A 27,875-nucleotide genomic window follows, 5' to 3' on the forward strand; every position below is an offset into this window, starting at 1 on the left:
CGAAGTCATCTTTCTTACCAAGTCCTATACTCCAGGCAGTGGGGACGGGAAAGGGTATATTTTAGTCTAATGCATTAAACTTGATCTGATGCAATAATAAAAGCCATTCTTCTTGGTAACTGGTCAGCCTCTTTAAGTAGAATATCCAGTTTCTCCAGTGCCTTCGTGGCCTTCCTCTTTCTTGCCAAGCTGGTAGTAAATGTGATTTTCTGGTGAGGGTAGGGGGCAATTGGTGGTGGATAGATGGAGGCCTAATCCTTGAATGCCCCATGTATCCTCCTGGGGTCTGCTGCAGATCTGTTGCCCCGGGCTCTGTCCTGAGGCATGAATGCTTTATTATGGGCTTTTATGATGTCTATGACCAACATCTGGCAATTGGATCCTCTCCCTGGTGCTCATCTGAATTTCTCCCAGTGAATTCTCACTCAGTGACTTGGCTTCACCCTTGTTATACTGTAGAAGACTTGCCACCTATGTCCCAGACTGCTGGCTCAGATGCTTTGCTAAAAAGCTAGGCTATAGGGTCCTTCCCTTGGTGCCAGGGTGGCTTCCATGGCAGGCCACAAGTACTCTCTTCAGCCATTATTATGCCTCTCACAGGCCTGTGGGATCTTAGGGATCTGTTCTCACCACATAGGCAACTGGGAGGAGCCCTGGAAAGCTGGTCTTTGCTGGCCCTGCTGCCTGAACTTACTCTCCTACTGAGTGTTCCTGGCAGTGGCTTTCTTTGTGAGGCTGTGGGGCGGCCTGCAGAGTGGTCTCCTCCAGAGCCCCACATGGAATCACACCTGCCTTCACCCACCTACCTTCAAGGGTCACTCTGGCCTATCAGACTGTCCCCCACAGGCAAGGAAACCACATGTCTCATCTCTTTGATCTCTGCCGTCCCTGCCAATGAAAACCCTGGTTATGAACTCTAACAAATGTCATATCCAGCTGTCCTTCGTCCTTACCTACCCAGTTGCTCAGGATAATGGAAGAGGATTCAGGGGAGTTTCCCCAACGAGGAGAAACCCAGAAAAGTTTGGAGGAATGCCAGGCAGTACTTGGCTTTCATCATTCGTTCATCATTCATTCCACATTCCACATAAGACACAAAGAATAAGTGAGAGTTATTTGAAAGTTGGGAAGAGAGTAGATCTTAAGAGTTCTCATTACAAGAAAAAAATTTAGGATGAGGGATGTTAACTAGACTTACCGTGATCATTCTGCAATATGTATAAATCTCAAATCATTGTTGCTCACCTGAAACTAATGTCAGTTATCCCTCAAAAAAAAAAGGGAGAAATGTTCAATATAGTTCCTTGTCGATAGTAGAACTTGGTTACTTTTTAAGATGTTGCAGGGAGGGAGGGGAGCAAAACCACATAGGTCTAGAGATGGGTGCTAGAGAATGGGAGCTCCTTGTGACTTTTGAACTGGACACAGTCATTTTCATGTGTTGGTGTTTTCCTATAAGATTGTGTAGGATATGAATTATTCGTAGGGGTCCTTACGATGATGATCTCCAGGAGCATCTTCCGCACCAGTTACTTTATGTATTTTGTCTAAGTCACTAGAAATGGTCTTGTCAAAGCCCCGCTAGGTTGTCAGAGGTCTTTCACTTCTATCCTGGTGTTTGCTGAATGTGTCAGTTTTTTCCCCCTTCCGTTGGCTCGTTGTCCCCGTCTGTAGACTACCTTGATACAGGCCTCAGGGAGTTGCATCGAGAAGGAAGGGAATTGCTGGGGTGCCTGGCTGGCTCCGTCAGGGGAGCACGTGACTCTTGATCTCATGGTTGTGAGTTTGGGCCCCACATGGGGCCTAGAGATTACTTTAAAGTCATCATAATAAAAGCCCAAAAAGGAAATAAGTTGCTGATTAAATCTAGTCCCTACAGGTCCATGTACAACACACGACTTACCATCTCCCTGATAGCTTGGGGGAAGCAAAGGAGGGGAAAAGGTAAGCATTTGAGAGTCCTTTTGCACACGTGGACGTGTGTTGTCTTGAAGGCTGCTTCGTGCCACTCTGATTAGGAGTGAGAGCTTGGGAAGATGGGGGAGAAAATTGTTGCTGTTCTCCAAGGACAATGTTTTCTTGCTCTCTTCCCCCTTCCTCCCACCCCCCTGCGCCTCCGGTGTATTATGAGGGAAAAGGCTTGTTTTCTTCTTGGATAATTTTGATAATTAGGTCTTTCAAAACAGCAGAATAGGGCTTCTTTTAGGATCTGATTTTAGAGTACCAAGTTGTAACTTGTTATTTCGAAGGGGTTTGGAGCTGCTCTTCCGAGGGGGAGGGCTGAAAAAACAGCTTTCACCTCAGCACCCCTGGACTGCCTTCACTCTGTCCTCAGCTGTTACTGTCGGCGGCCGCATCTCACCCTGGGGCTCACTTTTCTTGCACAGGATCCCAGGAGGGTGAGGCACATTCTGAGGGTGAATTAGACATTCGCATCAATGTGAGAACCACCTTATTTTGGGAGACAGAGGTTCCCTGGATTCCCTCAGGCACGTCTCGGTGTGTTCCCATAAATCTTCAGGGCAACTTAGTTTACATTTGACCCACAGGAAATTCCTGGGCTGGGGATGATTTTGGAATTTGGATGGATCCTCTCTGTAACCTCCAGTCCAACTGAGAAGAGCAAGGCCAAGACTAATATCAGGAAAATCCTAAGAGAGACTTAGAGGAAGGATAAGCAAGGAGATGAATGACACTTAACCCCTGAAAACGTTCCTTTTCACTCGTGAGGGTGAGTTTGGTTGTTTTTTGTTGTTTTTGGTTTTTGGTTTTTTTTCCCATTCTCCTGGAGCACAACAAGACCCTTGGCAGAAAGGACTCTCCATAAATTTCAGAATTTGGCACAAGCCCCCTTTGAATTTGGGGATGTGCGGCCAGTGCCTGCAGTGAGAGGGGCCGGCGGTGTGGCTCGTCCCGCGCGGTGGGCCGCCGCGCTCCTGTCTACAGCGCGCGTGATGACGCCTCGTGGGGCTAAGGCGAGCGGCTGCGATGGGCACGGTATGCTGTGCTCCTGCGTAAAACATGCCCAGCCCCTGGGTTACACAGGGGCCATCGGACTCGGTGGACTTACGGCAACCCGGTACTTTGCCTGAGATGCCGCAGCTGCTCCTTCACAGGTGAAGCACATCTTGAAGACACGACTCGTTTCCTCTTTTGTTCTCCGTGTAAAAGACGCTTGTTGTTAGATGTCGAGAAAGTACAGAAGGAGTTGACATGAGAAACCACGTCTGCCCCATCACCCGGCAGGTAGCGGCTAGCCTCTCAGTTTCTCTCTCCGGTCTTTCTCCGTTATTGTGTGCGTTGTGTGGCTTAACAGAACAGAATCACTTCTTTCCTGTTGTGTGAGTGTTTTCTCACACACTGAGACCCACACTGTCCTCCTCCAGCCACAAATCCCCGGAGGCAGAGGGCCCGGGAAGTGAGCAAACACACAGAGGCCCAGGTCACGCTGTAGCGTGAGTGGAGCTTCCTAACGGGACAAATACCAGACGTTGCTCAAATGCCATTTCTTTGGTTCAAATGGGATGGTCAGCCCAATTATTAAAGTGCTTTGGGCCTGCTAGCAGAGCACCTGCGTAGAGCTGCCATTGACTAAGGGACCCTGGGGAGGCTACTTAAAGCACCACCGCTTCCTACTCTATCTACAAAATGGAAATACTAAGTAGGACTGCTTCAAAAGGTGGTTCTGAGGACCCGGTGAGCTCATGAAATCGTGTCATGCCCGGTTCAGAGTAAGCTCTGTATCCCTCTTGGCCCTCAGAGCCGTGTTACCTTGTATAATTGACCTGATATGGAACAGGGGTCAGATGTGGACATTTGGAGGACCTAATATTTTTTTTTCTCTCCATTTTTATTTCTTATTTTTTCTGATTTTCCCAGTACCTTTACCTTGCAAATGTGCTTGGTCCTCCCATTATTCCTTTAGTAAAAGAGCCATCTCTTGGGTTTTTTTGTTTTCTTTTTTTAAGTGAGGAGATTAAAGAGGCATTCTTGGGCTCCTCCTGTCAGGGGGCATGTCGGGTGGTACTGCACGGGGGGCGACCAGCACCTGCACTCTTCTGCACAGTGGGGGAGTCTGTTGTTAGCTCATACCCCAACCGGGAAGTTAGTTGTCCTACCAGGAGGAACGAAATAGAGCTTCTGTCTCTGGAGCCTGGTAGATGACACAGGACCACACCCAGAGGCAACAGGCAGGAAGGGCTCAGAAGGTGGGCAGCCTGCTGGCTGTTAGAGACCTGTTGGGGGACCTCCTAGGGGAGGGGTCTGCAATGACTGTGCCTAGGGATTTAAGAGCCACACGTGGAAGCTGAGGGGCCTGGGTAGGGCCCAGCAAAGTAGCACGGTGACAGGTAGTCAGTAATCACACAGTAGATGCTGGAAAAGTGAGTGAGTGAATGGATGAATGAGTGAGCGAAAGAATAGATGAGAGAACTCAGAAAGCGATATCTCTTTCACAACCAGGAGTAGAGCAAGGATAGCTGGATAACCCACAAGAAAACTTACAGAATCTGAGAAACTTTGTGGGGCCAGAAGGAAATAGTCTTTGCTTTCCTGGTACAAGGTCTCTGTTTGTAATGAGAAGGTCTTCACTCCTTCAGATGGTGTTTCCTGAGAATCTGCAATGTGCCCGACGTGGGTCTAGGCCCAGGGGATAGAGTGGACAGAGTCCTCAGAGGCACTGTTCTGATGGAGCTTACGTGCCAGCAGAAGGTAACACAATAAACACATAAGGTGTTAGGTGGTGATCTGTAGCATAAGGGAACATAAAGCAGGATCTGGAGGTGAGGGGCTGTTTTATATACCTAATGACATGGGAGAGGCTCTTGGATGACATTTGAGTAGAGAGTTGAAGACAGGGAGAGAGCAAACCATCAGCACATGGGGGAGGAGCCAGGGGAGAACAGTCCTGGTAGAGAACAACTAGTGCAAATGGCCCGAGGCATAAAACAGCAAGACCAGTGTAGCTGGAGTAGAGTTGTTGGCAGGCTTCGGAGAGGTTGGGTGAGGGTGCATGCGGGGCAGGTTATGTAAGTAGGACATTGTGATTTATAGGAGGAGATATATTTTTTTTAGACATTTTATTTATTTATAAGAGACAGAGAGAGGCAGAGACACAGGCAGAGGGAGAAGCAGGCTCCCTGCAGGGAGCCCAATGAGGGACTCAATCCCAGGACCCTGGGGTCACGCCCTGAGCCAAAGGCAGATGCCCAACCACTGAGCAACCCAGGCGTCCCAAGAGATACGTATTTGGTCTTTTTCCTGTTTCTGGCACAGAGTTCCTAAAAACCCTCGGAAGGCCCCTACATGGTAAGCATGATAAAGACGTGTCTTGTTAAGTTAGTGAGGTGATTTTTGGACCTTAGAACTGGTTGCTGCTTGCCAGGAGAATGAGCCATGTGATGAGAGAGTTGGAACTTTAGGTCTACCCACCCCTGCTTCTGGGGAGGGGGTCGGGGGGTAGGGGCTGAAGGTGGAGTCAATTACCAATGACTAGGGGCTGAAGGTGGAGTCAGTCATCAATGACAGGGGCTGAAGGTGGGGTCAGTCATCAATGACCAGGGGCTGAAGGTGGAGTCAGTCACCAATGACCAGGGGCTGAAGGTGGAGTTGATCACCAATGACCAGGGCCTGAAGGTGGAGTTGATCACCAATGACCAGGGGCTGAAGGTGGAGCCCATCATGTGTATGTAATGAACCAGGAGCTTCTGGGGGACGAGGTACCAGGAGAGCCTTGCACTCTGAAAGCGGGGACACTCTTCATGCCTCGCCCTGTGCATCTAGCTCCATCTAGCTCCTCCTGAGTCATATCCTCTTAAAAGAAACCAGTAGTTTAATTGGTAAAGTTACCCTGAGTCTCGGAAGCTCTCCAGCCAGTTAATCAGACCTAAGGAGAGGGGCTCCTGGCAGCCCCGATGGATGTAGCCAACTGGACATTAAGAGAGGGGACAACTCAGACCTGTGCCTGCATCTGAACTCGGGAGTGGGTGGCCTTGTAGGACCAGACACTTAATCTGTGCAATCTGAAGCTCTTTCTGGGTGGAAAGGGTCAGAGTTGAGTTGTAGGACACCAGGTGGTGTCTGAGAACTGCTTGGATGTGTTCCTCACGCACACGGCCCGTGTTAAAAATGCATCCCAGGACCAGTTTAGGAGAGCGCTGCCGGTTGTGGTAAAGTTTGGCTTTTACTCCAAACGAGAGGGGCGCCCATGGGAGAATTTTGCAAAGGCAAGATGTGACTTGCTTTTATTCGTGACCCGGTTGCCTTGTGTGTGTTGTGGAGGACAGGTTGTCGAGGGCAGGAAAGCAGCAGCAAGGAGAGCAGCTGGAGGGCGGTGGTCTCCAGGGGTGGGTGGCACAGTGGCAGGGGTTGCAGGTGTAAGCCCAGGCCAGGCTGTGGGTCGGTTTGGTCATAAAGGAGAACAGCCAAGGTGAGTCCAGGGAGAGGCCGGTTGCTGGCTACTGGGAGGAGCGGCTGCAAAGGGGGAACCTAGAGCCATGTTTTGCACTCGTGGCGGCTGGACGACTCTGTGGAGGTGTTAAAAGGTGGCTGTGACTGAGGGGAGAGGCCTGGGTTGGATACACAGCCCGGGGACCCCGGGAGTCCTCGCCTGTGGTGGTGCATGGTGTCGGGCCCTTGGAGGCTGCAGGGGTGGGGTGGGAGAGAGAAAGGGAAGTTTGAGGATTGCTCCTGGAGCACTGCGGCTGCTAAGGTTGAGAAGGTGGCTGGGAAGAAGGTGCTGGGGAGGAAAGGCTGGGGGTGGAGGGAGAGGGGAAGGGTAGAGGAAGGGAGGGGAGGGGGGAAGGGAGGGGAAAGGTAGGGGAGGGGAGGAAGGAGAAAGGGGGAGGGAGAGGGAGGGGGAAGGGGAGAGGGGAAGGAGGGGAGGGAGAGGAGAAGGGAAAGGGAAAAGGAGAGGGGAGGGAGAGGGGAAGGAAGGAAGAGGGGAGGAGGAGGAGGGGAGAGGGAGGGAGAGGAGGGGAGGAAAAGGGGAGGGGGGGTGTCCAGGAGGCCAAGGGGAACCGGCGCCAGCAGCCGGCCTGGAGGCCAGCAGGGAGAGCTGACCCCCAGACGTGCTGGGACCTGAACCCTTGCGGTCCGGGGCTCGTTCTCCTGACTCCTCCCTCCATACGCTGAGCCTGCTGGGTTTAAAGCACAACTGAGTGAATGAATGAGTGAATGAATGAACGAAAGAGACAAAGTGCCAGGCCCAGCTGAGGCGAGCTGCCCGTGGCGGGCGAGGGCTGGCACCGCGGGGGCCGGCGTCTGGGAGGGGGACGCGGGGCTGCATTTCAGCAGAACCCAGGGAGTGAGGCTCCAGGCGGCTCTGGGCCAAGGGTCCCCCGCCCCCTCGGGGGGAAGAGTGAGGCCCCCCAGTAGTTCCCCTCCTCCTCGTGGGTGGGAGGCACTGCGCTCCGGTCTCGGTCCCTGCCATGCGGCCAGTCAGGCTGAGCACGCCCCCCATCTGATCCCGAGGGCCCCCCCACAGGCCAGCCCTGTCTGGCCCCAAGGCCCCCCACAGTCCAGTTTGGCCCCAAGGCCACTCCTGTCCAGTCCAGCCCTGAGGCCCGTGTGAGTTTTGGCCTCAGGGAGTCCTGGGCCTCGGTCACATGGCGTGAGTGGGGGTGGGGGGGCAGAGAGGCTGTGGCCCTGCTGTTTACCCTCTCAAGGACCTGGCCCGAGGTCACCGTCGTGTTGGGTGTTGGGACGTCAGACCTTCTGAAACCCTCCCTTTGTTCTTGGGAGACACTGTCTCTCATTGTCTGACTTCATTCTTCCTTGATTCTGCTACAACCCCTCCCATGTGGCGAGATCTCCTCCTTGAGGCCTGGAGGTAAATCTTTCCCGGGCTTTCACTGTTTTTTTGTTTACCGTCTTGAGGATGGACGTCACAGAAGTTCCTTAACGTGATCTTAGTCTGAAAGAAGAGAGTGACACCATTTTAAAAGCTCTTCATGTGGCACGTGGAATGTTCCGTGTATTCTACTCTCCTACTCTACTCTCTACTCTCCATGTCAAGTTGGGCAGCCCTGGGGGCTCAGGCCGTGACCCCGGGGTCCCGGGATCGAGTCCTATATCAGGCTCCCTGCAGGGAGCCTGCTTCTCCCTCTGCCTGTGCCTCTGCCTCTCTCTCTGTCTCTCTCATGAATAAATAAATAAAATCTTAAAAAAAAAGAAATATGGCTCTACCACCTATTGAAAATAAATGTCATCCAACAGAACTGTAAAGTCAATTTTTTGATAAGAAAAACTATTTTAAAAGCAATAGCATCATTTAAGACTAAGAGCTCATTTTCTTGTTGCGTATTTGTATATGTTTATTGATAAAGGATGTGAAGGATTTTCTTTTTTTGGCAGTCATCTTTCACTTAATTTGCCACTAATGTGGAAGTAATGAAATCTATCTTATATCTTGAAAGGATTAGTTAGTTTTTTTTTTTTTTTAAGATTTTGTTTATGCCTGAGAGAGAGAGAGAGAGAGAGAGAGAGAAGCAGAGACACAGGCAGAGGGAGAAGCAGGCCCTGTGCAGGGAGCCCGTTGTGGGACTCGATCCTGGGACCCAGGGCCATGACCTGAGCAGAAGGCAGATAGTCAACCACAGAGCCACCCAGGTGTCCCAGTTTTTTTTGTGTGTGTGTGTGTGTGTGTGTGTGTGTGTGTGTGTTTAAAGAAGCCATTATAGCTTTTCTTTGAATTTCTGTTTTCTTTTTCTTTGAATGACGGAGACAAAGAGAAATTAGCCACTTTCCGTAGCTGGTGAATATTTAGAAGTATTTTTGAAGGCTTATTTTCTTTCTGTCCTAAATCTCATTTTGCTGGTTGGAAGCCCAGGAGCCGCAGTGACTGATGTTGAAGGTAATTAAAGGTGAGGAGGTCTGATGCATCTGTCATCTTCGGGTTTGTTTGTCCTCATTCGCTTGCAGATCCGATTATCCTTTGGTGTCCCTTTGGCCAGTGGAGGCTATGAATGCTCTAGAATTTTACTAAAAAAGGCTTTTGAACTGATCTTATAAGTTGTTGCACTGAGTGACCCAGAAAATCTCGGCACGTTATAGACGAGAGCCCTAGAAAGGAGGCAGAGGTTTTTCCTTCATCATTGCGGTCTTGTGACTTTGTTCAGTCACGTCCCAGCTGCCAGCAAGATTGTTGGTCTCCGTGGAGTCATTACCCATCGTCTCGGTCGTTTTTCTGGAGTGTGGGGTAGATTCTTCTGGGCACCGTCGATCTTGAAGCGGGTGTCCCGACAGTAACAGTAACAATGTCCCAACATTGAATCACACGGTGAGGCAGGTCTTTCCTTTCCTTTCCTTTTTTTTTTTTTTTTTTTTTTAATCTTTCTGGTGATTCAAGGAGAAAGTCCATCTCGTTCCACTGTGTCTTTACCATCTCTCCAGTCTTTCCGAATCTCCCTTCCTGACAATCAGCAAGTGGCCCTCACAGGCTCTTGGCTCTGATTGGCACCTGTGTTCAGTCAGAAGGCAGTTTCACTGGTTTGATCTGTGTAATTCTCTTCCAATTTGGACAGGGAATGCTGGATTTCTGTGTATAGTGAGGATAAAGTGTCTCTTTTACAATTCATTTAAAGAAAAAAGTGAGTCCATCTAAAAACAAATAAAAGGACAAAATTATGAATTTGGTACAGGAATGATCAACGCTTGGGAAATGTTGGTCTAATATCTGCTGTAATGTTACAGAGATCCAGTGTCTTGTTTGAAACCGCTGGGATTAGGTTTGTTTTAGAATTTTCAGATCTTTTTGGCATAATGCTTACCTGCGATATGACTGGCAGTGCCGTCCTCCATTATGGTAATATTTCTGCAGCAAAATGTATGAATATTCACACCGGCTGAGGTAAATAAAAACTAGACATGGCCTATGTGGGTTCAGGTCGCCTTTAGCCCCAAACATGTTTGTGAACCCAATTTATGAAGAAGAGTTTTGATTTTTCCAGAGCTCTTTAGATTTCAGAATTAGAGCTAAGGGATTATGGACCCATCTTTGTTAACGAATCACATCATTTTCTAAAACATTGATCGCATTATGCAGAAAACAGATGAAACCCCAACGTGGTCCAGGTAACCAACCGCCTGTGATGGCAGAAATGCAGGGTGTTATGGTATGCGAGCTTAAAACATCGTAGAGCAGTTAAATTGGACTAATCATGCATCACAGAGCCACGTCCCGTTATTTATGACTGTTTTTCAGACATTGTATAGAATATATAAGCACATATTTTACTCAGAACACATGACACGTGTTTTGTTGGGTTCTTTCTTTCTTTCTTTCTTTCTTTCTTTCTTTCTTTCTTTCTTTCTTTCTCTTTCTTTCTTATTTATTTATTTATTTATTTCTTATTTTGTTGGGTTCTTGATTGATAATCTTCAGAAGGTGCTTTTACTTTGTGTGATTACGATGAAAACGTATAGAAATTGATCATAAAGGTGATACTTGTGTTCCTGGACCTTGTGTGTCATTGTGCTACCCATATGAATAAAAACGTAAAATAAGACATGAGTATAAGAAAATAGTTTCCATTTACACTGTGTATTTATCGAGGACCTTGATGAAATCTCATTTTTGGGGGTGTTCTCTGGCCAACAGCTAGGTTAAGCTATGGAGCCTGAAGCTGATGCCATTGATTCATATGACTGATATATTTTTGTGACTTGTATAATGTCATCCAGCAGTAGTACAGCAGCCCAGCAGTTACTAATCTTTCTTGGTCTGATTCACTCCCGTGGGCTTACCTGGCTTTTATGCCGTGATACAAGACGAGATGAGGGCCGTTTCTGACACAATAGAGGCAACACTATTCCTTTTGTGTCCTCTTGAGAGCACTTGTCAGGGAGGATGACATTCGCTCCAAGTACGATTTCAAATCCATCCTACTAGAGTCATTTATGGACACTGATCATTATTAATATGACACTAAAGTAGTATTAATACTGATATTAATAATACTGATAACATCTTATGGTTAGTACCAGTAACTTCCCATTGAACATCCTTGAAATAACTGTTAATAAGAAAATGTAGTAACAGCAACAGTATTTACCGAGCTCTTGCTAAATGCGAGGGGTGTAGTTGGTGCTTTACATGGTTGAGCTCATTTGACTCTCATTTGTCTCATAAGGACAGGGAAAGCATGGTGAAAATCTGCTTTTAATGATGAGGAAACTCTGTGAAGGTATTGGTTCATTAAGTAATTGAGCCAAAGTCACAGGAAATGAGGCACCATTCTGGCTCCACTGTGTTTTACTGCCTGCAACTTTCTGTTGCCTACAAATACCGTAGCACCTCAACTCTTTGGGACTCAACTTTGAGCCTCCTCATCTGTTTGTAACAAAGTGGAGGACGTGGAAGCAAGAGAAACCACTTCTGTAATTAAGATAGAAGCCACGTTCTCTGTAAGAGTACGCATCCCCTTCCAGCACTGCCCGACTGCACACTGTCTCGGGTCTCGGGCATAGAGCCTGGACCCTGAGGGTTGTAGTATACCCCTGTGCTTCTACGTTATTGATAAAGTGAAATGAATTTTAATTTCATTAGAAATTGAAAGCAGAAATGGAATGATTTGGGGGTACCTGGATGGCATCTGCTTTCAGCTCAGCTCATGATCCCGGGGTCCTGGGATGGAGCTCCATGGTGGGCTCTCTGTTCAGCGGGGAGTCTGCTTCTCCCTCTTCCTCTGTCCCTCCCCCATCTTGTTCTCTCAATCTCTCTCTCAAATAAATAAAATCTAAAAAAAAAAAAAAAAGGTAGAGTATAAAATAAATTCTGTCTGTTTTTTTCTGTCTTTTTTTCGTTTTTCCTCTAGATCACTCTTTTGAGGTCTTCAAAAAACCTAAGCATCCCCCAGAGTTCTTTGCTGCAGGCCGGCTCTCTGATGTGCTGAATGGTGATGATGAAGTTTACGCCAACTGTATGGTGATTGACCAGGTAAGGCATGACTGGTGGCTTCAGAGCCACCTTGCTCTCTTTCCAAACCTGAGTATGATAAATAAATAAATAAATAAATAAATATTAAAAAAAAAAAACAAAAAAACAAAACCTGAGTATGTGGGAACTATATTCAGCATCGGTGTGTTGCTCTGAGAATTTCAGCCTAAGGGAGGCCTTGGTGATGCTTCACTGGCGCCTCTTAGGACCCTTTCCCTGAGATCTCCTTATCGTGCACAGCACGTGTTACCCCACCAAGAAGAGCTGGAGGGAGGGGTCTTGAGACCATGTCTCATGAGAAGAGCATGAGAGGTCTTGCTTGGAGCTGAAATAGAAAATGACAGTTGGGAAGCTAATATCTTCTCTACAGCTTTTCAAGAAAACGGTGTGCATACCACGTAATTAGGTAATATTTGTATTCAAATTCAGCTAACGGGATAAACAGCTTGATGCCAGCCCCACATAATGCTGTCGTATAAATTGCTCCTTCGATCCTTGTAACACACCTATTAGCATATAGTAAGGTCATAGAGCTTTAGTATTAAGAGAATGTTGTCATCCGATAGGGAATTGGAGCCCTTTAGAACGCCCCACTAGTCTCTGATGGAGATTTGGGGGTTAGGTCTCGTAGAGGCTTGCAGTTTGCCCGTGCGTTGGTATGTAGATTGATCCTTCATTTTCTCTAGCTCAGTGATTCTCAGGTTTTAATACTTATAAAAAAATAAAACATATCTTTATATATGAAGATTTCTATACTCTGGATGCTAGTTTATGGATGATTTTAGGGATTTTCAAGGGCAGTTTTGGCAAAACAAAATTTTTGCCTTATCCACAGACTTCCAACCCTAATCCCCATTTAATACGCACCATATATATGCTTACTGAGCAATAAATAAATAAATGACTCTTTTTGTTGTTAGTATGCACATATTGTACTCTATTACTTATAGACATTTTCTGTGATAGAAACTTTACTATCTAGGTCTCACTGTCACCCCTTGAGTCACAAATCTTGGTTTTCCCTTTTGTGTTCAAAACATTATTACATCAAATGCATGTATACATGGCATGGATTGGGACAATAATCAGAATGATAGAGGGACCAATCAGAATGGATGTCAGCCGTAAAGAACTCGTATAGTCTTTTTGGCATAAAGCAGCTGAATGTTAGCTCTACTTATGCATATATTTTTAAAGATTTTATTTATTTATCCATGAGAGACAGAGAGATAGGCAGAGACACAGGCAGAGGGAGAAGCAGGCTCCATGCAGGGAGCCCGATGCGGGACTCGATCCCAGGACCCCCGGGTCACGCCCTGGGCCAAAGGCAGATGCTCAACCATGGAGCCACCCAGGCAACCCAGCCCTACTTATAGATATAAGCATGAAGCAGAGGTTAGGATGAGTTGTGAGTTCTGGGGACATTCTTTGCAGATACAGGGCCGTCGAGTTTGCTGTGCTCTAACCACACTGATTCCAACGGTTGCTGTATTTTCTCAGTGTTTTAAATGAAATACTCCTTGAGTCCTTATCTCTTTGCTCTGAGCCTCAGTGAATACTGCAAGTATTTCCAGTTACCCCAAGTAGCTAAAATTGTACATGACTCAGTGTTACGGGGGATAACTATGCTCTAAGATGCATTAAACATGCAAGACCTCCCCACCCAAAGATGAAGTTAGAATACAATTTCTGTTTAGGACCATCTTGAGGTAAGTATTGCTTTAATAATGTGAAGCATGCATTTCAAGAAAGCTTGAACAGCCTGATTGATAAATTGAAATGTAGCAGAGGATTGCTGAATTTGTGCAATGAAAACAGAAATAAGACTAAAAGTATGGATACAAATCACAGAGTTCACTGTCCGTGTAGTGTAGTTATAGGATTTATAGGATTTCTTTTACTGTTCCTGTGTCCACTTGAGTAGCAAGGATGATATAAGGAGCTCAAATTCTGCACACTTAAGATAATTGCTATCAGTATTTGAGAAGAATCTTGTCTAATTTCCTTCTTCTGCCTCAACCTGGCACAGAACTCTGAAAAGATGGCTAGCTTGTTTGAGATACTGTTTCCCATGAATCCTCAAAGTTATCAGCCCACCTAATGAGGAGATATACATGGTAGAAACTGCTTTGAAAATGCCTCTGCCATATAAATTACTTTGAAAAATAAATTCCATTTTATTTGGACATCATTTCAAGCCTCTATAATTCAGTACAAAGAATACATACATACTCTTTATCAAAATTCCTCAAATGTTAATATTTTACTATATTTTAGCTTAAATACACTCTGGGCAAGTATGTCTTTGTATATGCAAATGATGAAAATAATAAGTGTATAAATATTAACCATTTCAGGCACATTGAGAATTTGGTGCCCTTCTATCCCTCAGTCTTTCCTGGTATATTTCCTAAAAAACCTTCGTCATCCTCTTATTAAGCACCCGTAGTTACCAAATCAAACAATCACCATTAATAGAGTAGTAACCCTTTGCAGACCGCACTCAATTTTAGCCAATCATCCCAATAATTTTTGCAGCGAAAGAAAATCCAGTTGTCTCATCTCTTGAATCTGTTATAATTCGTGACGGTCCCTTAGTATTTGGCTCTTAGGGTGTCAACAGTTTTGAAGAATACAGAGCAGGATTGTGTGTGTTTTTGTTAGAATGTCCTTCAGTTCTGGGTTGTCTAAGAATTCCCCATGGGCTGGGTTCAGGCTGTCAGGTTAGCAGGAACATTACAGAAGGGAGGTTGTGTCCTCAGTGCCTTGTATCACGAGGCACCTGGAACTAATTTGTCCCCTTCCTGGGGATGTTATCTTTGATTTATCAAGTTTGTTTGCAGTGAAATTACTACCTCCTTTTTCAGGTAGTGTCTGGAGGGGGGAAGAGTTTGAGTGTGTGTCTCCTGTTGCTTAGCCCACTCTCACCCACCGGTTGGGCATTCCTTGATTGTTTCTGCCATAGTGAGTTCTGATGATGATGAAGATTTAGGGCTCTACATTTTCCCCTTTTGCCTCTTTCCCCACTTTGCTGCCCTCTCACCAGACAGCGACATCCTTGTTCTTATTACTGTCTTCTCCCTCAGCAGTGATGCCTGTGATGGTTGCCCCTCAGGTTACTCATACTTTCAAGTCCTTTCCTTAGGTCGAGGACTCTCTTTCACATGTGTAGGCTGCACTTCCTCTTCCCAGAGATGACTTTAGGTAGGTCTTCATCCCTCTATTAGCTTCCAGTTTTCTCTGCCATGTAGAACTTTCCAGACCACTTTTATTCTATACACAGGCCTGTGGCAGGAATATAACAGGTTGCTTCCTGAAGTATGGTGTTAGTTTTATTATTTTATATTATAAAATGCATGATTTTTTCATCTACAGATAATTTGAAGTTTGGGGCATTCTGTGTCTTCTAGTTAAGTGTCATCTTAGGTAGTTTTATTCTTACTTTATTTGTAGTTTGTTTTGTTTTGGCTTTTTTGAGACTCAGGTTTATGTGGCCACCACTACCTTGGTTATCCAGATTCCTGTGAGTTACTTTCTAAATAAACCTGCCTACTCTTTGTTTTTTTTGCCCATGTTTTTATTTTATTTTATTTTATTTTATTTTATTTTATTTTATTTTATTTTATTTTATTTTTTATTTTATTTTATTTTATTTTATTTATTTTATTTATTTTATTTTATTTTATTTTATTTTATTTTATTTTATTTATTTTATTTTTGCAAATTTATTTTTTATTGGTGTTCAATTTGCCAACATATAGAATAACACCCAGTGCTCATCCCATCAAGTGCCCCCATCAGTGCCCGTCACCCATTCACCCCCACCCCCACCCACCTCCCCTTCCACCACCCCTAGTTCATTTCCCAGAGTTAGGAGTCTCTCATGGTCTGTCTCCCTTTCTGATATTTCCCACTCATTTTTCTCCTTTCCCCTTTATTCCCTTTCACTATTTTTTATATTCCCCAAATGAATGAGACCATATGATGATTGTCCTTCTCTGATTGACTTATTTCACTCAGCATAATACCCTCCAGGTCCATCCACGTGGAAGCAAATGGTGGGTATTTGTCGTTTCTAATGGCTGAGGAATATTCCATTGTATACATGCTCATGTTTTTAAAATACATCCCCTTTTTTGAGTCAGTGGCTCACAAAATCTTAAAAACGTAGTCTGGTTTGGGTTTCGTAGTAAAGAACAACTTTATAAAACACTCCACTGGTCATCTTCCTTTTATGAATTATGGGACAGCAGCCAAATGAACACAAACGTCATGTAAGAATTCCCTGCTTACATAAAGCAAAACAAGAATGAACAAAACAAGGTAAATAAGGTGGAAGGTTGTTCAACGGGGAGAAATTTATTCTCAGTTCAGCCAATCTTTCCTGCTCGTTTGCTCAGCAAATATTTTTCTTTCAACTACCAGGTTGGCGATTTGGATATTAACTACATCAATTTAGAAGGAATCTCTACAGACGCCTGTGCTGAATCCATGGGTTCTACTCTGGGGCCTCAGAACTGCGAGCATATCCTTGCTGCTGAAACCAGCCATGGGAAATACCCACTAAGTGAGAACAAGGAAGTGATCTCAGATACCGAAGCTCAGCAGTCCTTCCCATCACCATCTAGTTCATATGCTTCCAATTTTGATCTTTCCTTTGGTCTTCATGGATTTGAGAAGGAACAAAGTCTCCTGAAGAAAAGAAGGTAAGGTATTATATTCTGGAGGAGAAGTAGAAGATCAAAGAACCTTGTCCGCGAGCTGGACTTGCAAAATTCTATTTGTCGCCCCTGCCACTGTTATCTCTACATCAAAAACATTGCCCCCTTTTAGATTCCTACAATCTTTAGCTTGAAAATAAGACACTTATGAAAACTGACCAAAGTAGAATAAGAGGAAAACCACTATGGGAGAACATTTTACACTTGCTAGGTAGGCAAAAATTTTAAAGTTACCATATTTTAGTGAAAATGTATACAGTGGAAGCACTTGTATACTGTTGATCGAGTGAACATTGTGTAAGAACTTTGGAAAATAATTTGGCATTCTCTAATAGAGATGTGCTGTCTCCTCTGAAAAAATGTAGGAATGAGGATGAAGGACTTACGATCCCCAAGAAAGTCCCATTTTGGCCCCAGGACGGCAGAGGGACTCTTCCTTCAGTGGGTACCGGGCCAGGAGCGTGTAACACGGTTGACCATGAGCTCAATGGGAAATGTACCTATCGCACTAAAATGAATAATAGGCTGAATTCAGGGTGGAAACTTCTCACGAAAGAGAGATTTGGGAGCACACAATAAAAACCGAGGTGAACACAGACACCTAAGCCCTAAATTTTCTAATACTTAAAACATTATGGTGAAAGTAAAATATGTACAAAGGTAACCGTCTGTTACTAAAACTTAGCTGTTTTGAGAAGCCACAAGGGGAAAAATAATGCAATGTTTAAACTGCACAACAACAACAAATGAGGTGATAGAAGAGCTTGTTTCATTCTAAAACTTAAATTTTGAAGATCTTTTTTGTTTTACCAACATCCGCAGTAAGAAATGCCTATTACACCACGACCCCCTGCCACATAAAATACACAGGAATTTAAATGGATGTTTTATGAAATAACATGGGGAATGTACTCTGATATTTTCTATTCTGTACTATTTTAAAAGAAAGTTTTGGTCACAGCCTACAATTGATTTCATATATTTCACTAATGGGATTTTGAAAAATGGTATTGTAAAATAAGAACTGAGAAGTAATCCTGAAGAATATGGTTTATGATACCAAATTGCTTAATAGCTTAAGGAGGACAGGTAGTAGCCCAATTTAAATCAGTACAAAAAGCAAATGTTTTAGGGGCTCCTGGCTGACTCATTTGGTCGAGCATGTGACTTTTGATCTCAGGTTGTGCGTTCGAGTCCCGTTGGGTGTAGAGATTGCTTAAAACTAAAATCTTAAAAAAAAAAAAAATGTTTTATTGGATGGTGTGCAGAATAAAATAAAAATCACTACTACTTGTAGCATGTGCTCACAGTGACGGAGAAATGCTATACATGGCTGAAAGGCTCCTGTTAAGTTAGGATATGATGGCGGCAGCCAACCATTTGGACTAATGTTTATTAACACAGAAATCACAAGTTAAAAGACAAATGCAGAGGCCCAAGGTGTATCAGCAGACCTCTGACCCCCCACCCGCATCCCCCAAGGGCTCTGGCTACACAAAGACTATGATCGAATTAAGGAAACTACAGAGCACCTTAGAATGTCTCCAACTACGTCGCTGTCACATTCAGAGCAGCGGCATTTGCCAGGAAGTGTGTCTTCACACGAAGCTCTGATTTTTTTTTCTTTTTAATGAGAAATAATTTCATGGATTTCAACATTTATGTGTTAAAGTGTGACGTCTGCCTCCAGCTTGTTCTCTGCTCAGTGCCAAGGAGCAGTCTCTCTATGGGTTCTGAAAGGAGAAGGACCCTGCTTTGGAGATCCTCAGTGATGCCAGGTGTGGCCTTCACTTCTGGACTGGCTGGTGCCCAAGCGGGCCCATGCGATAAGGAGTTCAGGATGAGAGAGTGTATCCTGAGTGTTGGGACTGGGGACACGTATGGTAGAGACTCTTTGGCAAACGTTGTCATTTATTACATTGATACTCTGGCGGGCACCGAAGACCTTATGGACTTTTAAGAAAAAGAACCACAATGGGTTAATTCAGTTTCATTTTCTGCTTCCTTTTTCATAATCAAGATGGTTTCATTGTGTTGCTGGTAATCTTTAACTCTAGAACTGCAACCGTGAAAGAAAAACGCATTGAGTGTTAACATGCTGGGGAAAGCTCTTGACCTCAGAGTTGGAGGGGCTTAAAATGTAAATGTTAATGGAATGAGCCAGGAATGGGGAAGATCACTTTCTTTCCTTTCAATTTCATGGTTATTAGAGTTAAATTAGGAGAGAGAAGCAGTAGTTGAGAACCGCTCCCCGTTTCTGAGGCGGATCGCTCACCTAAAATCTCTAAACGTGCTAACCTGACGTGACACATGTGGGACCCCAGTTGACTCAGGTTGACTCCTGTCTTGCCATCCACTCTGAGGTGAGACCTTGCGGTCTGTCCTTGAACGTGCCTCGCCGGCTGCGCTGCAGATCTTCCTGTGCCGCCCCCCAGAGGCCTCCCAAACAACCCTGCGGTTCTGTTTCTTGCACAATTTTCATATTTGAAGGATAACTATTTAGGGCCTGTGATAATTACATTTACAAAACAAATAGTACTAACTTGCGCCAGGTTTTGTTTCTTAGAGTAATCGAGATGGCTTTTGCTAGGTGGGAGATGTTCGGCTGGGGAGACAAAACATTTTATTTAAAAAGAGGGAGACTTGGGGAGAAAAAAAGTGGAAATCTCTTAGATGTGAATTTTTTTTTACTCATTTTAAATGAGTATCCATTGCACCCTTCTGCCAAAGACAAGGTTTTTTTTTTTTAATAAATTTATTTTTTTTTTGGTGTTCAATTTGTCAACATACAGAAGGACAGGATTTGAATTGAGAGAAACGGAAGCCAGAACTAAGCCAGTTGGCTGACTTGATTATTTACTTACTTCCTCCGTGTCTTAGCTCCAGCCTGGATGCCTTGGATGCCGACAGCGAAGGGGAAGGGCATTCTGAGCGGTCACACATCTGCTACACGCCAGCGTCTCAGAGTTCCTCAAGGACTGGCATTCCCAGTGGGGATGAGCTGGACTCCTTCGAGACCGCCACCGAACCTGATTTTAGTATCTCCAGGACAGAGTCGCTTTCTTTATCAAGTAGCCTGCAGTTGAAGGTATTCTTATTAGTATTAATGTGGTTTATTGTGAGCATAAAAGCTATGTTATCTAAAGCAGGTCATCTCTATCCAAAGGGCAACTCATGTTTCAGTCACGTGTGTGAACTAGTATTTTTTTTGGGGGGGGGGGTGGGGAAGACTCAGGAGCTGTCTGATTGTCTTTTTAATCTCTCCCACTCTGTTTAATTTATATGGTCCTTAGAATGGCTGGTTTATGTTTTATTAATCCATCATCAGCACATCTTTCACATACTCTGAAATTTTTACTGTTCTATATAATGATTTCTGTTGGCATCCCTTAAGCAAAGGGAGAAAAACTGGCAGTATGGAGCGGGTTTAAGCGGTCACACTTGTTTTGTTCACATACATTTTTACCTGGCTCAGGTCATCAGGTAAATTAAGTAATATTACAAAGGCATAGGTGTCATTTGTTGAGCATTCCTGGCTGCCCGAACTGATGTGAGACAGTATAAACTTCGTCAGTTTTTCCATAGGAGACCTATGCACAAGGTCCATAGGAGAGGACTTTTCCATAGGAGAGGACTTTTCTCCTATAGGCATTTTCACATTGAAGTTTTTGGGTTTTGTTTGTTTGTTTGTTTGTTTGTTTGTTTGTTTGTTTTTAAAGAATGAACTCTTCCATCCTTGCAGACAAAGCCTTTTTGGGTCGGTACATGTTTTCTTCCTTTTTGATTTCTCTTGTCCACTCGTTTTCTTTTGAAACTGAGTTTACCCCTGTGAAACAATGTGTGCTGTGCCCAGACTTCTCTTACTGTGAACATCTGATGGTCATGATAATGTTTTATTTTTGTAATATCCTTTGCAGTACACAAGACGTGAGTTATGTACGAAATGCATGGTTTTCTCTTACCTAGGATGTTAGTACCATTTTAATCTTCCAGCAAATGAGGCCCTGCAGAGCTTAGACATCTTGTCCAGGTTGCCCACCCTTGGTGATAGATTCAGTATCACCAGGCCTTCTACTGAAGCCTACCCCTCAGCTCTGAGGGCTGTAGAGTAGTCATGGTCTTTGGAACCTGAATGTCACATGCCCTTTCTGGATCCTAGAATATGGGTATGGTTGTTAATGTAGATAGTTCTTTTGCATTTTGAATGGAATTGGGAAAAAATTCATTACTTGGAAGGAAAAGCAATTTAATCTTTGTGAGTTAGGTGCATGTGGTTCACTTTGAGGAATACTCCGTCCTCTAAAATGTATCTTGCCTCGCCTCTGTGATTACCCCGTGTAACTTTTTCCCAAAGAGTTCTGGCTAATTTTCAAAGTTCCGTGGTTATGAAAAAGAAGTACTATACATGACTTAAATGCAGAGGATGACATTTGGCCCTGGCCCTTTGGGCCTCGTCACCGTTACGGGTATAGGGCAGCTCCTGGTGTCCGATGTCAAGAACCAGTGGGCCCTCCCCAGTAAGACACTCAGGAGCCAAGGCCCAGGACCCTTTGAAACAGGGGCAGGCTTCTGTTTTTAACTCTGCTGCAGGCCTGTTAACTAAACCAATGGGCTTAGGGAAACAACGTTTTCACTGAGGGAGAATAGAAGCTACTAGTGTGCTTGTGAAGGACAGTTGCCGATGGCTTAATTTGAATTACAGATTTTGTATTACTCTATCTTAACTCTGATATTTTAAGAACAGATGAGTGAGATTAATCCTAAGGCCACCAGGTCCCTGTTGGATGAGGGTCGGGTACCATAAACGGCTTTACTGATGTTCTGTTGCACGCTCATTTAAATTTTCCAGAACATGTAAAATAACCATGTTTTAATTATTGTGCTGTCTTGCATTGTCATGTATGTTGCAAATATAATAATAGAAATAGTGCGTGACTGGGAAAATAGCAACAATAGGAGGTCACTTAAAAGACAATAAAAGATACATAAATCAGTGATATTCAGGTATCATCTCAGGAAGTGCTAGATGGAAGGCTTTTTTTGAAAGATGGGCACAGACCGGGAGAAATTGTACATTGACCTGTTGCATTCTTCTTGAGAGGCTGCAGCTAACATTATAAATTCAAATAGCTGTCTTGAAGTTAAAAAAAAAAAAAACTCCTATAAGTGGCTATTCGTCTACCTTCTAATAATTATGAAATAAAAAGATAACAATTAATATGGAATTTTGCTTGGATAGTACAGTGTAAAATAACAACAAAAAAAAACCCCCTGACAACTCAGGTGAAAAAAAGTGACTCCATTGAATATGCAGAGCAAAAAAATCTTTTGACTTAATTTTTTACTTTTAACCAACTCGATTAGAATGTCATAATCACATTTTAAAGTATACATGGGGCGGGAAGCTCAAGTTTACTGAAGTGTTGAAAAGGCATAAAACTTTAAAACTTCTGATGAACAAAAACAAATAATGAGATTACATCAGAAATATTCACATTGAATCTTTACAGAGATGCTGATTCCATAACAATCACGGTGAGCATATACTTTCAGGTCCTCTGTAGAATTTTTCAAAAACCTTGTTATCATTTCTTGTAGGAATCATTGCTTCCTGGAGTCCGCTCACGTTCTTATTCCTGCTCATCACCCAAAATTTCTTTAGGAAAAACTCGATTGGTGCGTGATTTCACAGTGTGCAATTCTGGTGAAGGTAAGCGTTCTTTACCATTTGACTTTGAGAGAATTCTATTCCAGAGCAGATTCTCAATTAGTGAAAGTATATAAGATGCACAAAAGCAGCAGGCAAGAATTTTCAGCTCCATTTTTATTACTGATTTTTCTATACTTAGCAAAATCCTTTTCTCATATTAGTCAAGTATTAGATTTCATTTTGATGAAAATGCAAATAGGTACAAAGTTGTTGCTTTATTCTTTGAATGAAATGTTTTTCTCAAGGATAATGTAAACTAGAATTTATTCTAGGTTCTTTATTATGAGAGCTTTAGAGGATTATAAGTAAATTTTTTTAAAAAACTACTTTGCCCTATGTATGAATTGCTGAAATCTAACTAAAAGGCAAAGCATTGCAAAATAGATTTTTCCCTTTTTGTATTCAGCAAGGGACTTAAGAGAGTTGCAGTAAAAGAAAAGAGTTGAAACATCAGTAAACCTATCTCAACATTCTTTATGGCAATGTAAACGATCAAAATGAAACTGTGATACGGTAAAATTTTAATTGATCACCTTCAGAAAAGGGTGCACATCATAAGCATAAGCTTGACAAGTTTTCAAAACTGAATTCAAATTTAAAAAAAGAATAATTACGGGCCACAGAGAGGAGCTGCCCTTGTAGCCCCTTTCGGCCACAACCCCCCCACCACTGTTTTTTTTTTTTAAAGATTTTATTTATTTATTCATGAAACACACAGAGTGAGAGGCAGAGACACAGGCAGAGGGAGAAGCAGGCTCCATGCAGGGAGCCCGATGCAGGACTCGATCCCGGGACTCCAGGATCCCGCCCTGGGCTGAAGGCAGATGCACAACCACTGAGCCACCCGGGGATCCCCACGACTCCCATTTTTTACCCTGTTTTGAAACAAAAGTATTTCTCTACATAACATATTATGTAGTAACTACGTATAAAGGCATATTTGGTGGAATTCATGTCAACCTGTGATACAAAGCATTAGAATAAAATGTCAGTATCTTAATGCCTCATTTGTATATTACTCTTAAAGGTCTTAAGAGACTCGAAAAGTGAGATGTGCCTGAGTATTCTTAGTTTCCCATTGTAAAATATTGTTTTTAAAAATATTTTATTTAAATTCAATTTGCCCATATATAACGACCAGTACCCCTGTTGTAGAATATTTAAAATAGAATTTATTTCACAAGTGTCTTTCTTTTCTTTTTTACGTATTCTTTATTACATTGTTGTTGACATCTTCATGCCATGTGAAAACATACTCTTTATGGTTGGAACTGCCATTCTAAAACAATGACTTACATGTGGGAGATGTTCAATGATTATTTGTTGAATGAATGTACTAGACAGGATACATAGAGCACACAACAAGTGCTTGGTGTTCTTTTGTGTTTTTGTTTTTTTCATCTTTCTGGGAATCATTACTGAAAGTGGAGAAAACAAGACTGATGATAAATGTCAGTTTTAATATTTGGAATGAGAAGATGGAGAAAATGACCAAGAGAAAGAGAAGATAACAGCCACCTTGAGAGGACAGGAAAAAGATGGATTGTAATGATCGTATAATATTTATATTAGGTTGAGATTCCTTTTATTTTTTTGAGAATATTCAGATCTTTTCCAGACCATTATTTTAAAAGATTTTATTTATTTATCCATGAGCGACAGAGAGAGAGAGAGAGAGACAGGCAGAGGGAGAAGCAGGCTCCATGCAGGGAGCCCGACGTGGGACTCCATCCCGGGTCTCCAGGACCACTGGAGCTGGGCTGAAGGCAGCGCTAAACCACTGAGCCACCCGGGCTGGCCTTGGGATTCGTTTTAATGAGAGGTTGACATGTTTTCACTGAAGGTTCTAGATGGAGAACTAACTTCATACTGTAACTATATAGAAAATGCTTCTAAGTCTTTGTTTTGTGCAAAATGGCAGCTGTGCCATTACATCTATAGTATGACTTTTTAAAAAAATATTTTATATATTTATTCATGAGAAACACAAAGAGGAGAGAGAGGGAGGCAGAGACACAGGCAGAGGGAGAAGCAGGCTCCATGCAGGGAGCCTGACATAGGACTCAATCTTGGGACCCAATCCTGGGACCACAGGGTCACGCCCTGGGCTGAAGATGGTGCTAAACCACTGAGCCACACCAGGCTGCCCAGTATGACTGTTTTTTTTTTTTTTTTAAGATTTTATTTATTTATTCATAGACAGAGAGGCAGAGACACAGGCAGAGGGAGAAGCAGGCATCATACAGACAGCCTGACGTGGGACTTGATCCAGGGTCTCCAGATCACGCCCTGGGCTGCAGGCAGCGCTAAACTGCTGCGCCACTGGGGCTGCCCTATGACTGGTTTTCAAAGTCAGCTGAGAAGTTTGAAGTTGTTGGCCAGACTGAGAGGGAACTGATTGTTTATAAGGGAAAGGAGCCCTGATTTATGAATTCTTTCATGAATCAGGAAGGGCATCTGCCTTACATACAATCCTTAAATATTTGCATGTGAGTTAGAATAGAAAACTGACATCAATTCTTTTTTCGGTTAATAAAATTTTATACCTTTAGACAGTATATTTAAAACTAGGGCTCTAAAATAAATAAATAAAAATAAATAAATAAAAAACAAAACAAAACAAAAAAACTAGGGCTCTCTCAATGAAAGTTGGTCTCCAGAAGGTAAGAATCACAAACAGGCAATGTAGTTTGAAGCCACATAGTCAATGTATAGGGATTCCAGCAGGTAAACCATAGGTACTTGAAGAATAAATTACCTCTCAAAGAAGAAGGAATGATTTTAACTCCGTGTGTGATCAAAGCACAGGAGTGAAAGCTTGACTAGTTCAAAGACATGATGTTTCACTGTGTAGGTCATTTAGATCAATCAGAGGAAAATTGACATTTACATTACCCCCAAGTTCTCTCTTGATGAGTCTGGAATAGTCCTAAAAATTTTCTCTATTTGGACAGACTCGATGTCTCGTTTCGCCCCCAATTGGAAGCCCCTGATGACAAGCTGTACTGCGGATACACAAAGACAGGATAGTGTTTCGGCCCTTGCGATGTTCTTTTTTCATCTTGGTCCCTTCCAAGAGGTTACTCATTATTGGTTCTTATGCTCCTTTTGGGGCGAAGAGTACAATAGTGAGGCAACCAAATAAGATGCTTGTATAGACAAAACGAAATCCTATCCTGTAATTCCCTTTGGTAGGTGGTGTGTTTAGATAGACAGGAATATTGGCGACAATTATAACCTCACCAGAAAGGACCAAAGCGCTCTACTTTAGAGAATTTGGGGGGTGAAGTGAATGTACTCTTGAAAACAGTCACGCCCTGTCCGCCGGGCTCCTGTTAGCCTTTGTCAGTGACCGAGCCTGTTCCCATTATTTCATCGGCTTGGTTGTCTGGGACACGTACGTGGCTGGCTCAGCGTCCTGCGGCCTCAGCACGTTTACAACGAGCGTAATGACGTGTGCTTGTGGCTTAGCTTGAGGAGTGTTTCGCGGTGGCAGTAAAATCCTATAGATGCCCCGGAGCACATCTGTTGTTGTTGCCCACGAGGTAGCAGGAGCCTGAGTCCCGGTAATGACGCGGTTTAGGGAGTGTGTGCTTATGAGCTCTGCCCCTCCCTTGTCTGCCACACTGCCCCGTGCAAACTGGCTTCGCCCGTCCGCTCGTGGGGACCGCCCTGGGGACAGAGTCGTGTCTGCGCTGCAGAGCTCCCCGAATGAGCGCCGGGGACACCCCCAGAGCAGCATCCCGCTGACACCAAAGGGCTTGTTTTCTCATTATGTCCCAACCGGTGGCGGGAACGGTGGTGAAATACGGTTGGGCGTGTGCGTCGCTGCCGTACGCGTGACTGTGTCTTCACTGTCCCGTTCTGTGTCTTGCAGAGCAAAGAGCCTTCGGCTTCCCGGAGCCCACCAGGGAGAGGAGGTACCGTAACCGTCCCGGTCCGGGGCTGCTTGCTGCCTTTGAACAATGTGTGCGCGTGAATTCTGAGAGCTACCGGTGGGCCGTGGGAGGGTTCTGTGCAACGAGCCGCCTGCACACTCGGCCGCCCCAGCAGGTCCCCACACGTGCAGGCCTCAGGCCTGGGGGCCCGGCGGTGGGGTGTTCCCGGGGCAGTTCCAGAGACAGGCACCTCCAGGTGCACCGAGCGGGGGTCGCGGCGCCACAAGGTCTGGGCTCTCTGAAGGTGTTGCCGTGGGCCGGAGCCCGGGGGTCACACGCACGGGCACCCGCCCTCTGCCGTGGCTCCTCATGGCCTGTTGGGTTGCGAGCCGAGCCTGCTGAGGGAGCTCCCGGCCGAGGAGCTGCCCTGAGGCCGCACTGGGAGGCCGCCTGGGGGGCCAGCAATGGCATGAGTATTTGGCGTAAAAGGGACCAGTGAGAAAGAGGGAAATGACTTTAACAGGGGGGACAGTAATGCTGAAACTTTGGAACGTTTTAATATATATATCAAGGTGGACTGTGCTGTTTTAGATTTTAGGGAAAAATGGGGGCGCCTGAGTGGCTCAGCTGATTAAGTGTCTGACTCTTGACTTCTGCTCAGGTCATGATCTCAGGGTCCTGCCATTGAGCCCCATGTGCGTTTCCACGCTCAGCAGGGGTCTGCTTAAGATCCGCTCCCCCCCTTCTCACTACCCTTCCCGCCCCCCAAAAAAGGAAAGAAATCTTAAAAGTCTTGCTAAGAAAAAGCCTCCATTTGTTCATTCCTATTTTTTTTTATTTTTGAGACCAGAATAGAAATTTTCAGATGATACAAGCAGGAAGAGTAGGAATGCCCTTTAATGATAGGATGGTGGTGGAGAGGATGTAGCTGTGATGGGGACAGTGATGACAGCAAACGCAGCAATAACTGACCCACTGGATGTTTGTACATTTACATCCAGTACAATTTATGTTTATTACCTCATTTACGCAGTTTACTCAGTCGTGGAATTTGATCTCCCTCTTGGTTATCATTTTGGTTAAGTCGTCTCCTTGTCATCTTTTTAACTAGCAAAGAAGTAATGGACTGATGTAAAGATTTTATTTTTTATTTATTTATTTTTTTAAAGATTTATTTATTTATTCATAATTTTAAAGATTTATTTATTTATTCATTCAGAGAGAGAGAGAGAGAGAGAGGGGCAGAGAGACCCAGGCAGAGGGAGAAGCAGGCTCCATGCAGGAAGCCCGACACGGGACTCGATCCAGGGTCTCCAGGATCACGCCCTGGGCTGCAGGCGGTGCTAAACCGCTGCGCCACTGGGGCTGCCCAGATTTTTTATTTTATTTTATTTTTTTAATTTTTTTTTAAGATTTTATTTATTTATTAATGAGAGAGAGAGAAAGACACACAGGCAGAGGGAGAAGCAGGCTCCATGCAGGGAGCCTGATGCGGGACTCGATCCTGGGTCTCCAGGATCAGGCCCTGGGCTGAAGGTGGCGCTAAACCACTGAGCCACCCAGGCTGCCCAGATTTTTTTTTTTTTAAATAAAAAATATTTATTCTCCATTAGGAGAGGGACTTAAGACTA

At 44.2% G+C, this 27,875-nt stretch overlaps 1 protein-coding gene across 15 annotated transcripts in view; it reads left to right on the forward strand.

The window, feature by feature from the left end:
- ARHGEF28 (Rho guanine nucleotide exchange factor 28) overlaps window positions 1–27,875 on the forward strand; it is a 297,631-nt gene that overhangs the window by 184,835 nt on the left and 84,921 nt on the right. For 14 of the 15 annotated variants that reach the window (XM_041765582.1, XM_041765596.1, XM_041765581.1 and 11 more), the window contains 5 exons: window positions 11,814–11,935; window positions 16,361–16,641; window positions 19,537–19,744; window positions 22,255–22,366; window positions 26,244–26,286. In XM_041765582.1, coding sequence (XP_041621516.1) covers window positions 11,814–11,935; window positions 16,361–16,641; window positions 19,537–19,744; window positions 22,255–22,366; window positions 26,244–26,286 — 766 coding nt within the window. Of the gene's footprint in view, window positions 1–4,689; window positions 4,711–11,813; window positions 11,936–16,360; window positions 16,642–19,536; window positions 19,745–22,254; window positions 22,367–26,243; window positions 26,287–27,875 lie in introns of those variants that run through there. The other variant, XM_041765595.1, reaches the window with a different exon arrangement.

This window comes from Vulpes lagopus, chromosome 8, assembly GCF_018345385.1.
Source record: "Vulpes lagopus strain Blue_001 chromosome 8, ASM1834538v1, whole genome shotgun sequence".
In the NCBI taxonomy this organism is placed as follows: domain Eukaryota; kingdom Metazoa; phylum Chordata; class Mammalia; order Carnivora; family Canidae; genus Vulpes; species Vulpes lagopus.